We start from the raw sequence: 14493 nt of genomic DNA on the forward strand, positions 1-14493 counted from the left end.
TTTATATTCTTATAAATTTTATAAGACAGAGGGCTCTTCCCCCAAGGAAGAAAGGAAGTTGGCACTTGGGGGAAGAGTCTTCTGTCTTATAAAATATTTTTGAAAAAGTAGAGCTTTACTACTCAAATAGGTCAATATTTTAAATCCTCAGTTTAATGTGTGAATATTTGAATTTAGCCCAGCAAAGCATCAGTTTAACTCTTGACCATTTTTACATGATATTTACACTGTTGGGATTACATTTATCCTCTTTGGATATAAATGAATATTTCTAAAGTACCAGGAAACCAGGACTTGGCAGGTAACTAGAAAAAGGTAAAATGACTAGTGGCTGCTTCTTTTAGTTTGGGCATGAACTCTGTAATTTGCCTTTGTCCCTGAGGCTACCTGTTGTCTTCCCGTAGGAAAATTATTGTTAGTTTTAAGGAAATTTCTTAAGTTTTCTCTAGTTTTTTATCTAATATTAAATTGTTTTCACTTGGGGATGGTGGGGACTGTGGCAGATAGAAAAGGGTCTATCTTGGGGGCTATGGCAGATAGAAAAGGGTCTATCTGTGTAAACAAGGCACTTCTAATCAGCTTTAGTTGCAGGGCCCAGTATTTCCAGTTCTCAGTTTTTTATTTTTTTATTTTTTAATGTTTATTCATTTTATGAGAGAGCACGAGCAGTGGAGGGGCAGAGAGAGAGAGGAAGACACAGAATCTGAAGCAGGCTCTAGGCTCTGAGCTGTCAGCACAGAGCCTGATATGGGGCTTGAACTCAAAAATTGTGGGATCATGACCTGAGCCAAAGTCAGTCACTTAACTGACTGAGCCACCAAGGCGCCCCCAGTTTTGAGTTTTTTAAAGAGCAGTGGAAAATGTAGATTTTTTACGAATTCGTTCCATTTTTTTTTTTGTTTGTTTATTTTTGAGAGAGTATGAGCACAGTTGGGGGAGGAGCAGAGAGAGAGAGAGAGAGAGAGAGAGAGGATCAGAAACAGGCTCTGGGGGCGCCTGGGTGGCGCAGTCGGTTAAGCGTCCGACTTCAGCCAGGTCACGATCTCGCGGTCCGTGAGTTCGAGCCCCGCGTCAGGCTCTGGGCTGATGGCTCAGAGCCTGGAGCCTGTTTCTGATTCTGTGTCTCCCTCTCTCTCTGCCCCTCCCCCGTTCATGCTCTGTCTCTCTCTGTCCCAAAAATAAATAAACGTTGGAAAAAAAAATTAAAAAAAAAAAAAAAAAAAAAAGAAGAAACAGGCTCTGTGCTGACAACCGAGAGCCGCATGCAGGGCTTGAACTCATGAACTGTGAGATCATGAACCTGAGCTGAAGTTGTATGCTTAACTGACTGAGCCACCCAGGCGCCCCAAATTTGTTCCATCTTTAAATGTTCTTTTATTCAACATTCAGAAAATATATGCTAGGAACCCTCCCAGTAGCTGGAGAACATCAATAACCACAACCAAGATTTTGCCCTTCTGGTCTATATTCTAGTGGACGAGCAAAACAATAAATGATAAACATGAGGAAATTATGTATTATGTTTGAAGGTGATGAATTCTATGGGGAAAAAAAGGGCAGGGTAAGGGGGGTTGGTCACAGGTAGGCAGATCGTAGTATTAAGTAGAGTGATCAGGGTAAGCATCATGGACACTGATATGTAAGAAGAAAAAACTTGAAGGGAATGAGGACCTTTCTCAAGTGGATATAGGTATCTTCTTGTATCTGAAAGTAGAGCATTCTTGTGAAACATTTTGTAAGCCAAAATGGCATAAAGCAAAAGAGCACCTACCAACAATTTATATGGAAATGTTTTCAAGCATTCCCAGACCCAACAGATGACCCCTCCTAGGCTTTTCTGATACCTCAGAACACATCTTGCTAACAGAGATGCACAAAATAAGTCAAGATAAAGCACAGACGCTCAGAGACACAGTTCAAGGCTATGGTGGCTTGATGCTAAGGCACTGAATTTAGTTCCTGGGTAAGGAACTTGGTGGGGCCACTCTTGCTGTTTGGGGTGCATGCTGCCTCTGTAATGGCTCTGCAAAACAAGCACTGAACATTGTTCTTATAGAAGTGAAAATCATTTTTGGATTTCTTTTGGTTAGTGAAAACATACTGATGTAGGTCTTTTGTAAAAGCAAAGTGATGTAATGCGAACTTTTGAAAAACGGGATTCTTGTACTTGGATGACCAATATTCCAGGTGGCAGGAGCATTAGAGCCAAGTCCTGTAGGCAGGAACATGCCTGGAAACAGCAGAGACTAGTGTTGCTGGAGTGGATTGAGCAATGAGGAGGTTATAGGAAGAGTACTGGGAGATTCTATAGGGCCTTTAGGCCATTGTAAGGAGTGTAAATTTTACTCTGAGTAAAAAGGACGTTGCAAAGTTTTAAATAGAGGAGTGATGTGCTCACTTTGCTGCTTTGAGAATGCTCTGTCAGGGACAAGGGTAATCTAGGTGAGATATAATGGTTGCTGGGACCAGGATCCAAATGAGGTGATGAGGAGTGGTCAAGATTCTGGATAAATTTTGAAGATAGAATCAGTATGATTTCCTGACTGAATGGATATGGAGTGTGAGAAAGAGGGTTCTTTTAAATACTGCCTTGATTGACTCAAAGAGCCATCTTCTAGCTTCTAAATGTACACTCATTTACATCATTAATTTTCTAAATATTCTTTTGTAACAGTTTAAGTGTAAATTTTAAGTCATTTCTTACTGGTTTTATCACAAACTGCATTTGTTACCTCTTTGATTTGGTTGCTTTATCTGATTAGGTGGGAGTCCCCTCTCATTCTGCATGGTGTGGGCATGGATTGGTAGTTATATCCCAGAGACTGCTTCGGGCTTATAAGGAATAAGGATAAAAGTGTCCCTAACCCTGACCTCAAGGCTTATTTTGCCATAATGTAATACTAGCGTTTCACTGCTAGTATAGGCAAAATGCTGTAAGAGGGAAAATGAGCAGGTCCTGAAATTCTCCCTCATTCTCAGGGAGACTGAGAATGCCCCTCTAAGAGCTATAGCTCTGGATCATGAATGATGAGTGTGGTACCTAGGCTAAACAGCTGGTTTGCTGATTTTCTTCAGCACTTTAGAAAGAGGAAGATAGAAATCAATCTACCTGTTAAGAAAAATTCACAGTATTTATTTAAAAGATTATTTTTTTAATGTTATAAACATAACACCCCTGAATCTAATTTAATTCCTGATAATACTCCTCATAATAGTATAGCTCAAGAATGTGTATATTAATAGGTCTCTCTGTTAGAGGAACAGTGTGGTATCAATATTGGCACTCACCCCTTAAGTCATGGTGTATTTCTGCGCGAAGTAGCATTTTTAACTCAAATGTTCACAGAATAGCAATTTTACATGTGAATAGAAAGGGAAGGAAATGTTGGGAAGACATTTGAGTCTCAATTTTGTACTTTTAATATCTTCCAAAGCACTGGATACTTAACGTGTTATAGAAAAGGAAAATTATTTTCAGTGTACTTTAAGGAATGGTGTCATATGAGTGGCTAGTTTAAGTTGTGGATCTTTAGATGATAGATGTTTTAATGTTCTAATCTAGAAAATTTATACACGTGGAATACTTCATTTTTTGACACTGTGGGTAAATGAGACTACTACATTTGATAATATCACTTAATATGTGTGCTCAATAACAAAATACTGTCTTGAATGCTGTTACGTGCTGCTTATCTAACAGAAGTGTTTTTCTTCTAGGTTCAAAAGATGTTGTGATAAAGGCACAAGTTTTAGCTGGTGGTAGAGGAAAAGGAACATTTGAGAGTGGCCTCAAAGGAGGAGTGAAGATAGTTTTCTCGTAAGTCATGTTTTTTTAAAGCAAAATCATTATTAAAGAAAAAGATATATTGTAAAAATTGCCCCTTATTATTGAACTGATGAAAATGCTGAAATTTAAATATTAAATGAGATAAAATTTTGGCTGTCATGTGCTTTTGTTTTCCTCAGTTGGAGGGGAAAAGAATTTAGTTCTTTTTCTTATTTCAGTCCGGAAGAAGCAAAAGCTGTTTCCTCACAAATGATTGGGAAGAAGTTGTTTACCAAGCAAACGGGAGAAAAGGGCAGAATATGCAATCAAGTGTTGGTTTGTGAGCGAAGGTATCCCCGGAGAGAATACTACTTTGCAATAACCATGGAAAGGTCATTTCAAGTGAGTAGTTGTAGACATGATACTTTAGGATGATTTTATTATATTCAGTTTCAAAAGTTGATTATTGCTATTTCTATGGGAAGGATTAAAAAAGGTATAATCCATAATCTATTTGTATGTGTCATGAGCACAATTTTTATTTTTGTGTCATTAAAAAAAAAGCATGGTTAATGCCATAAAGTTTAATATATAATATTGTGGTAATAAAAGCTATAGGCAAAACTTTGCTGAAATAGAATCCACAGGACTTCTAAATTGTTAATTTGCTAAGAGCAACTTAAATGCTCTCGGATTCATCTCCAGATTCCCTAGACTGAGAAAATAATTTCTAGCAGAGTAAAATCTAATAAAGACAGTTTCTGAACCCATTAAAAGGATGTGTTTCCATGGCTTCATCTTCTTTTTCAACCTTTTGGTGTTTTTTTACAGTTTGGGGTTTATTTCACTAGCCGATTTGGTATCTGGCAAGTTGAAGGGTGACATTCACTAGCAAACAATATGATTCTAGGGAGCATAACCCTAGCTCTGCTCTCCTCTCTTAATGGAACCTAAAATGCTAGCATTTAAGGCATCCGGGGAAGAAGAAGACCTTTCATAGACCCGTTGCCATGGAGAGAGCATTGATAATCATTTTATACTCTAATTATTTGGCTTGTTGAGTACATTAGTTACACTCAATGGGCTGAATCTTTGTGCTGTATACCTTGTTTTTCCAGGCAAGTTGAGTACGTATTTGGAAGTCCTAGTAAGGATTTGATGTAAATTACACAATCACACAATGAGTAATACAACAAAAATTTTAAGAATAATGAAATTAGTTTTTGTATATAAAACATCTTTTTAAAAAGCTATTTTCCATACTGTGATTTTTTTTTTTCTTACAGTTAATTACATGTTCTGGTAATGTTTGAGTGATATTATAAAGTGTCTTTCATAACTTAATTTTTACAGGAAAGTATTTCTTAAGGTATAACACTAGATGGTAGTAAAAACCCACTCAGGATATAAGATAAAAGACACTGTTTTATTTGTAAGTAATAAGTTTACCATTATAGGTTTCTCTATATGGTAGAATTTAGATTTGTAAGTTATTTTAGAAATCTCATGACAATAACCTAATATATTTTACACATTTATAAAAATTACACTTTTATAAATTCAGTTATTTTCATTACGTTTTCTTTTCCATTGATGTTTTATATCAACATCGTTCATTTTGTTATTTTGTTTTTACTTTTTGTTATAGAGATAGGAGTCCTATAACGTTGCACATTCAGAGTACCTCATTTTGATTGGAGTAAATACAGCAAACTGAATATGTGTTATTAAAGATCTAAATATAATACACTGACTATATTTTATTAAAGATATAGCATTGGGGAAAAGAACCAAATTTGAATTCATTTTAAGAACTTGAATTTTTAGAGAATTATTTGAGTCTCATTCAGAAAGATGTTTTCATTTATATTACATAGTTGTAATAATTCAGATTAAAATTTTGATAGTACCAGAAAAACCATTTGGTCAGATGTTCTTTGATGCTGTCATATTAGACCAGTGTAAGAGTTGGCTGGTGTTACTTTTTGGGTTATGACAAGCTCTTGTGGGAATCTCTATTAAATAACAAAAAATCAGCTATTTAAACTGAAAAGAGAAGAGCATTTTTGATTGAATTAAAATTCTGTGTATAGGAGTCAACTGATCATAAAATATTGATTTTGTTCCTTATCTGTTTTTAGGAGTGAGTCATAGGCTCTATTGGTCTTCTTTAGTATGTGTGAAATCAGGAAGCTTGGGCAGATATATATCATATTTACCAGATTTGGTATGCCAAAAAATCAATTTAAGTAGCTCCTCTGTTTTGGCACTTGTTAAAAATTAGATTTCTTAGCATTCACCCAGTGCCTGTTGGGTACTTTTGGGCTGAGACAAATCTAATTTAACAAATCACATTTGCAAAATATTTTCATTTATTTTTCTAGTAAAATATTGGAATCTGCTGTAAATGAATGGCACATTTAACTATGTCAAGTTATTTTTACTTTCCTTGGAATAGATATAAAATGTGCCACAAGAATTCCAAATTTTATTTCCCATACTTATATTGTTTTTAAAAAAGGTCTTTATTTTATTAAGTGACGTATTTAAAATTCAGACCTATTTTAAGGCAAATTTTTTTTTGTGGTACTAATGAGAAGAAGAATTTATGTTAAGAAGGAGAAAATAGCATTATTCATTTATTTGAAATTACAGCTATTTGCTAGAATTTAATTATTCTGAACGTTTATTACTAAAATTTAAAAGTTAAAACCAAATCACTTAAACAAACAGCATTCATTCAGCAGTCACGACCAAATGCAAAACTATAGTCATTATTTTAACTGATTTATATTTACTTTTGTAAGCTTTCTTCTGACCAGCTGTCTACAGTTTGGGGGTTTCTTTCTAATTGGTTGGGAATTAGTACAGAGAAGGGCTGTTCACTTTATTTTATGTTATTATTTCATATGGTTTTTTTTTAGCCTTCCCCCCGCCACCCCCCAACTTACAGCTAACTCTTGGAGACCTAATCATTACTTCAGTGAGGATTTAATATTATCTTTTTTCCCCCAGACTTTTATGTGGCTTTTTATTTCTCTTATCAGTATATATTAAAGAAAAGTAAAACTAAAATAAAGTGTTCAAATATTTTAAATGCTTGTTGGTTTCTACCTCTTTTGTTGAAAAAAATTACAATTTAGGGTTATCTATAGTTAAATTTACCTATATTCTACTTCAGTAGCATGCTGTTAGTTTGCTATTAGTTGAACAAGCTCTTCATAAATGAGTCGCCTCCCCCCTCCCACTTTAGATCTTTGTAAAAGCTCTAGTCTTGCTAGAGAGGATATGAAGAATACCTTTTCATTTGAAGCTTATAGAAGAACTAAAAATTAGAGTATAATTTCAAACATTTCTCTTTACTTAAGCTTACTACTTTTCTTGAGGCTGAGAAGGCACAATTAATTCTTTCATTAAAAATTTGTCTGCTGTATATGTTGTAGTGAGTTCTGACACCAAGTACCCAGAATTGGGCCAAACCTCACAGGTTAAGGGTATAGTCCTCCACATGCTTGTGTTCTCTTCAGACACCAGCCTCAAGTTTTGGGTTCCTTGGGTTACTCTTAATGCCCACTAGCTGGCTAGAGATCTACTTTCTGTTTTTAAGAGTTTGACTGTTGTAGATATAGTCAAACCTCATGTAAGTGGAATCATGCAGTATTTGTCTTTTTTGTGACTTGTTAATTTTACTTAGTGTAATGTCTTCAAGGTTCATCCATGTTGCAGCATGTGTCAGGATTTCCTTTTTAAAATTTTATTTATTTATTTTTATTTTTTATATTTTTCAAGTTTATTTTGAAAGAGTACACATGTGGGGCACCTGGGTGGCTCAGTCGGTTGAGTGTCCAACTTCGGCTCAGATCATGATCTCAGTTTGTGAGTTCGAGCCTCACGTCAGGCTCTGTGCTGACAGCTCAGAGCCTGGATCCTGCTTTGGATTCTGTATTTCCCTCTCTCTCTCTGCTCTTCCCCTGCTCACATGCTATCTCTCTCTCAAAAATAAGTAAAGATTAAAAAAAAAAATTAAAAAAAAAAAAAAAAGAGAACATGTGTGAGTGGGGAAGGGGCAGAGAGAGAGGAGAGAGAGAGAATCCCAAGTGGGCTTCATGCTGTCAGTGCCAAGCCTGATGTGGGGCTCGGTCCCATGAACTGCTGAGATCATGACCAGAGCTGAAATCAAGAGTCAGGATACTTAACTGACTGAGCCACCCAGGTGCCTCACGATTTCTGTTTTTTTAAAGGCTGAATGTATTCCATTGTATGTGCATATATATAGTTTTTCTTATTTTCTTTATTTTTCATCTCTTGATGGACATTCAGGTTTCTTCGTCCTGACTATTGTGAATAATGTTGCAGTTAATGTAGGTATGCAGATGTCTATTGAGATACCATTTTCAGTTCCATTGGATATATACCTCAAAGTGGGATTGCTGGATCATATGGTAATATGGTGTTTAATTTTTTGAGGAACCTTGATACTATTTTTCACAGTGGTTCTACTATTGTACATTTCTACCACCAGGGCACAGGAGTTCAATTTTTCCACGTCCTCACTAAATGCTTTTTTTTTTTTTTTTTTTGACAGAAGTTATTCTAACGGGTGTGAGGTAATATCTCACTGTGGTTTTGATTTGCATTTCTTTAATGATTACTGATAATGAGCACCCTTTCATATACTTGTTGGCCATTTGTATATTGTTATGAACTGACTGTTTATTCCCCCCACCCCAATTCATATTTTGAAGCCCTAAGCCCTAATGTGATGATATATGGAAGTGAGCCTTTGGTAATTAGGTTTATGTGAGGTCATGTTGTGACTATGAGGTGGAATGCTGCTATAACAAATAGATAAAAATGCTGAAGTGGCTTTGGAACTGGGTAATGGATGGAAACTGAAAGAGTCTTGAGGTATGTGGTAGAAAAAGCTGGGGTTATTGTGGAGGGACTTTTGAAGGTGATTCTGGTGAGGACTCAGAAAGAAAAGAGCTATAGAGAAAACCTCCATCTTAGAGAATATATAAATAGTCACGAATAGAATGTTGGTAGAAATATGGGTAGATATAGATATGGAAAGATCATTCTTTTGCGGTCTCAGACTGAAATGATGAATGATGGAAAAAAGGTGATCCTTCTCACAATGTGGCAAAGAACTTGGCTGAATTGTGTTTATGTTCTAGCGTTTTGTGGAAGGTAGAACTTGGGAGGATGAATGTTTAGCTGAGGAGATTTTTTAAGCATTGTATTGAGGAAGCAGCTTGGTTCCTTCTGACTACTTATAGTAAACTTTGAGAAGAGAGAAACAAATTGAACAAGGGATTGTTAAGCGAAGCAAAAAGATATCAGAATTTAAAGATTTGGAAAATTCTCAGCCTGCCTGAACTCCAAAAACTAAGAAAGCTATTTGGAAAAGAATATGAAGGATGTGGCTGAAAAACCATTTCATAAGGAGATTAGTATGAGTATGAACCATGAACTGTGAGAAATAAATGCCTGTTGTTTAAATCACCCAGTTTACTGTACTTTGTTATGCTACCATAAGCTGATGAAGATCTGCATCTTCTCTGAAGAAATGTCTATTCAAGTCCTTTGCACATTTTTAAATTGGATTGTTTGGGTTTTAGTTATTGAATTGTGGTTCTTTATATATCCTGAATATTAATCTCTTATCGTGCATATGGATTGCAGATATTCTCCCGCTCTGTAGGTTGCCTTTTCATTCTCTTGATTGTTTCTTTTACAGTGTTGAAGTTTTAAGTTTGATTTAGTCCAGTTTGTCTCTTTCTGCTTTTATTGCTTGTGATTTGATGTCTTATCCAAGAAATTATTGCCAAATCTAATGTCATGAAGTCTTCCCCCTGTTTTCTTCTAGGAGTTTTGCTGTTTTAGATCTTCCATTTTGGTCTTTAATCCATTTTGAGTTAATTTTTGTTTATAGTGTAAAGTAAGGATCATCTTCATTAATTTGCACGTGGATATTCAATTTCTCCAACACCATTGTTGAAGAGACTATCCTTTCCCCATTGTGTAGCTGTGGCACATTTGTCAGAGACCGTTTGACTATATATGAGGATTTATTTCTGTGTTTTCTGTTTCATTGGTTTATATGTCTGTCTTTATGCCAGAACCATACTGTTTTGATTACTATACCTTTGTTATGTGTTTGAAACTGGGAATTATGAGGCTCCAGCTTTGTTTTTCTTTTTCAAGATTATTTTGGTTATTCAGGATCCTCAGAGAGTTCATATGAATTTTCTTTCTTTTCTTTTTTTCTTTTTTTTTTTTCTTCTATTTTTTCAAACAAGGGACAATGGAAAAATACCGTATTGGAAGAAAGTGCTAGTAGGGATTGCATTTAATCTGTAGATTGCCATGGGTAGTATTGGACATTTTAATAATATAAGTCTTCCAGTCAGTGTCTTTCTGTTTATTGTGTCCTGTTTAGTTTCATTCAGCACTGTGATACAGTTTTCCTTGTACAAGTCTTTTATCTTTCTGATTAAATTTATCCTATTTTATTCTTTTTGATGCTATTGTAAATGGGATCATTTTCTTTAAAAAAAATTTTTTTTTAACGTTTATTTATTATTAAGAGACAGAGCATGAGCATGTGAGGGGCAGAGAGAGGGGGAGGCACAGAATCTGAAGCAGGCTCCATGCCCTGAGCTGTCAGCACAGAGCCTGACACAGGGCTCGAACTCACAAACTGTGAGATCATGACCTGGGCCGAAGTTGGTTGCCCAACTGACTGAGCCACCTAGGAGCCCCGGGATCGTTTTCTTAATTTCCTTTTCAGATTGTTCGTTGTTAGTGTATAGAAATGCAAGATATATTTGTATGTTGATTTTGTATCCTGTGACTTTGCTGATCTCATTTATTGGTTCTTAAACAGTTTTTTGGAGGTTCTTTAGAGTTTCTATATCCAAGACCACATTGTAAACAGAGGTAATTTTACTTCTTCCTTCCCTGTTTGGATACCTTTTATTTCTTTTTCTTGCCTGATTGCTCTGGTCAAGACTTCCAAATATCATAGTGAATAAAGTGACAAGAATGAGCATCTTTGCCTTTTTCCTGATCTTAGAAGGCAGCTTTCAGTTGTTTGCCATTGAGTATGTTCGTTGTGGGTTGTTTATATATGGCCTTTATTATGTTGAGGTAATTCTTTGTATTCCTAGTTTGTTGAGTGTTTTTATAAAAGGATGTTGACGTTTTTGAAATGATTTTTCTGCATCATTGGAGATGATCATGTGGTTTTTGAACTTGATTCTGTTAATGTGGTGAATTATTTTGATTTTTATAGGTTGAAACATCATTGCTTTCCAGGAATAAATCCCATTTGCTCATGATATATAATCCTGTCAGTGTGTTACTGAAATTGGTTACTAGTGTTTTGTTGAGAGTTTTTGCATCAATATTCATCAGGGATGTTGGTTAGTAGTTTTCTTGTGGTATCTTTGTCTGGTTTTGGTATCAGTGCTGACCTTGCTGAATGGGTTTGGAAGTGTTCCTCCCTCTTTAATTTTTTGGAAAAGTTTGAGAAGGATTGCTATTCTTTAAATATTTGGTGAAATTCTTTAGTGAGGTCATTTGGTACTGGGCTTTTCTTTGTTGGGAAGTTTTTAATTATTCATTTAATCTCCTTGTAATATATCCAGATTTTTTTTTTCTTCAGTACTCATTTTTGGTCTATTTTGTGTGTCTAGGAATTTATCCATTTCTTCTAGGTTATCCAATTGGTTGGCATGTAATTATTCATAGTAGTCTCTTATCCTTTTTGTTTCTGCATCCATTTGTAATGTCTTCTTTTTCACTTCTAATTTTTGTTACTGTGTTTTTTCTTTTCTTAGTTTACCTAAAGGTTTGTAAATTTTGTTGATCTCTTCAACAAACCAGATTTTAGTTTTATTAGTTATTTCTGTTCTATTTTCTTTTATTTATTTCTGCTCTAATCTTTATTATTTCTCTCTTTCTGCTAACTTCAGGTTTAGTTTGTTCTTTTTCTAGTTCCTTGAGTTATTAATAAAAATCCATGAGCTGGCTGCTTTTCCCCAATTTGTGAGAGCTATGTTGGCTTCTTTCTTCAGTGTTATATGTTCTGTGGTGGTGCCCTTACTGCTGAGCTCTCACAGGCAATTACAATATGCTTTTCCCAGTCAGTTTTCTAAGTTAGGTAAGACAGAAATCAGTTCCTTCAATAGTCCCCTGAAAAGCAAGAATGTTGGATGCATATTCGACTTTCCCTTTTCCTTCCCAAGGGAGAAGCACAGCATTGGGCTATTTCTCTTGATCTTAAGCTGTGTCAATCAATGTAGGGGAGGGGCTGACTTGGATGAAATGAAATGGCTTTTTTTTTTTTTTTTTTTAACCTGTTTCATTGCAGTTGAACCTAAGGTACTACAGTTTCCTAACTGGTTTCTGGCATTCCCATAAAGAGATTTACTCTCCTAAAAAGGAATAAAAAATTCAGATCATATAATATTAAGTTAGTGTTTCTGTGGGAGAACGAGTCTAGGGCTTCCTGTCTACCATCTTGGTGAATCTGATGTCCACAGTTTTTTGGGGGTGCTTTAGTAAATAGGTATGGTGGATTAAATCACTGACCACTTTGTTGAGCTTAAACTCCAGGACCCCTTTCCTTCCAGAAGGTTGGGCTGATATCATGTGGCTCAAAGCTCCAAACCTCTAAATCACATTGTTTGCCTTTCTGTCCTTTGCATGCCTTCTGCCTTCCTGAGTCATCTCCTTTGTATTAAAGTGGGCCTACCATGAGTCACCTCATTAGCATAAACTCTAAGTTGTACTGGATGGTTTAAAGGTGCTTTTCAGACATTGGGGATAAAGGCCAGCCAAATTCTTTATTACACATGCATATTGAAATCTAATCACATAATGTAAAATTTAAAGGGTGCGAAGATGTACAAGGAAATATCAGTCTTCCACCCACCCTTGTTTCTCAGCCCCCCAGTTTTTCTCCATGGAGGCTGGTACTGTTTTTTAAATCATTTTTTTTTTTCACCTAAGTAACAGTTAATTCCCATAAAAAGTAGTAGGTTTTTTCCCCCCTTTGGCTATTGCTTATTTTGAGGATTTGAAGGACTGTTTTGTTCTCCAAACAGTAATGAATACATTTATGTGAATGAATCCTTTACTTTAAATCTTGAAATGAGTTTGTTACTGAAACACACTAGTTCCTGGGATAGAAAAGTGAAAATAATCTTTTGCTTTTGTTTTTTTCCCCATGAAAGTCATGCTTTCTTTTCTCCTGGATTAAGAATACTATGTTCATTGTAAAAAAATTTGAGGGGGGAGAATAGTGACACATAGGGTAACAAAAGTCTTACCATTTAATGTTTTCCCATCTTTTTTTGCAGTTTGTGTGATTAGTGAGTGGTTGCACATTTAAACATACTTTATGTTAAAAAACTTCACATAGTTTTGGAGGTTCCTCAAAAAACTAAAAATAGAACTACCCTACGATCTAGCAATTGCACTATTTATTTATCCATATAGGTATTTATCCATGGGATATTTATCCATGGGATACAGGTGTGCTGTTTTGAAGGGACACATGCACCCCCATGTTTATAGCAGCACTATCAACAATAGCCAAAGTATGGAAAGAGCCCAGATGTCCTTCGATGGATGAATGAATAAGGAAGATGTGGTATATATATACAATGGAGTATTACTTGGCAATCAAAAAGAATGAAATCATGCCATTTGCAACTGCATGGATGGAACTGGAGGGTATTACGCTAAGTGAAATTAGTCAGAGAAAGACAAAAATCATATGACTTCACTCATATGAGGACTTTTCAGATACAAAACAGATGAACATAAAGGAAGGGAAACAAAAATATAAAAACAGGGAGGGGAACAAAACAGAAGAGACTCATAAATATGGAGAACAAACTGAGGGTTACTGGAGGGGTTGTGTGTGTGGGGGGATGGGTTAAATGGGTAAGGGGGAACTAAGGAATCTACTCCTGAAATCATTGTTGCACTACATGCTACCTAATTTGGATGTAAATTTTTAAAAATAAAAAATAAAATAAATAAAAATAAAAAAGATTTACATAAAACCTCTAAAAATGTAAATCTACTAGGAAAAAAAACCACACAGTTGAGAATAGAATCTAGAGTTTTATATCATTTTTTCCTGTATAACACTACTGAGATCATTTTCCTATACCTTAAATAATCTTCAGTAATATAGTTTTACCATTTCCTTGTTTTTGCATGTTTCCAGTTTTGTGCATAAATTAACGAATCTATTAGATCATTTTGCTTTAAGGTTTTTTTCTTGATTGATTTTAAGAGACTTAAAAGTTAATTATTTATTATTTTTATCTTATATCATTCATGATCATAGTCAGAACTATTGTTTCAAGGTAAGTAATTTTTACTGACTTGCAGTAGGGCTAGAGCTTACAAAATTAACTTTTATTTATTAGACTTTTTAAAAATATCAGTATCTTTTTAAATGATTTTTAGGGGCGCCTGGGTGGCGCAGTCGGTTGAGCGTCCGACTTCAGCCAGGTCACGATCTCGCGCTCCGGGAGTTCGAGCCCCGCGTCAGGCTCTGGGCTGATGGCTCAGAGCCTGGAGCCTGTTTCCGATTCTGTGTCTCCCTCTCTCTCTGCCCCTCGCCCGTTGTCTCAACGTTTATTTATTTATTTTTGGCACAGAGAGAGACAGAGCATGAACAGGGGAGGGGCAGAGAGAGAGGG

General features: G+C 35.6%; 1 protein-coding gene across 3 annotated transcripts in view; it reads left to right on the forward strand.

Annotated features, from left to right (window-relative positions):
• SUCLA2 (succinate-CoA ligase ADP-forming subunit beta) overlaps positions 1-14493 on the forward strand; it is a 60314-nt gene that overhangs the window by 14532 nt on the left and 31289 nt on the right. For all 3 annotated transcript variants that reach the window (XM_040448435.1, XM_040448436.1, XM_040448434.1), the window contains exons 3-4: positions 3718-3817; positions 4006-4168. In XM_040448435.1, coding sequence (XP_040304369.1) covers positions 3718-3817; positions 4006-4168 — 263 coding nt within the window. The remainder of the gene's footprint in view (positions 1-3717; positions 3818-4005; positions 4169-14493) is intronic.

The sequence above is a fragment of the Herpailurus yagouaroundi genome, unplaced genomic scaffold, assembly GCF_014898765.1.
Source record: "Herpailurus yagouaroundi ecotype Mexico unplaced genomic scaffold, PumYag 197, whole genome shotgun sequence".
Taxonomy (NCBI): Eukaryota; Metazoa; Chordata; class Mammalia; order Carnivora; family Felidae; genus Herpailurus; species Herpailurus yagouaroundi.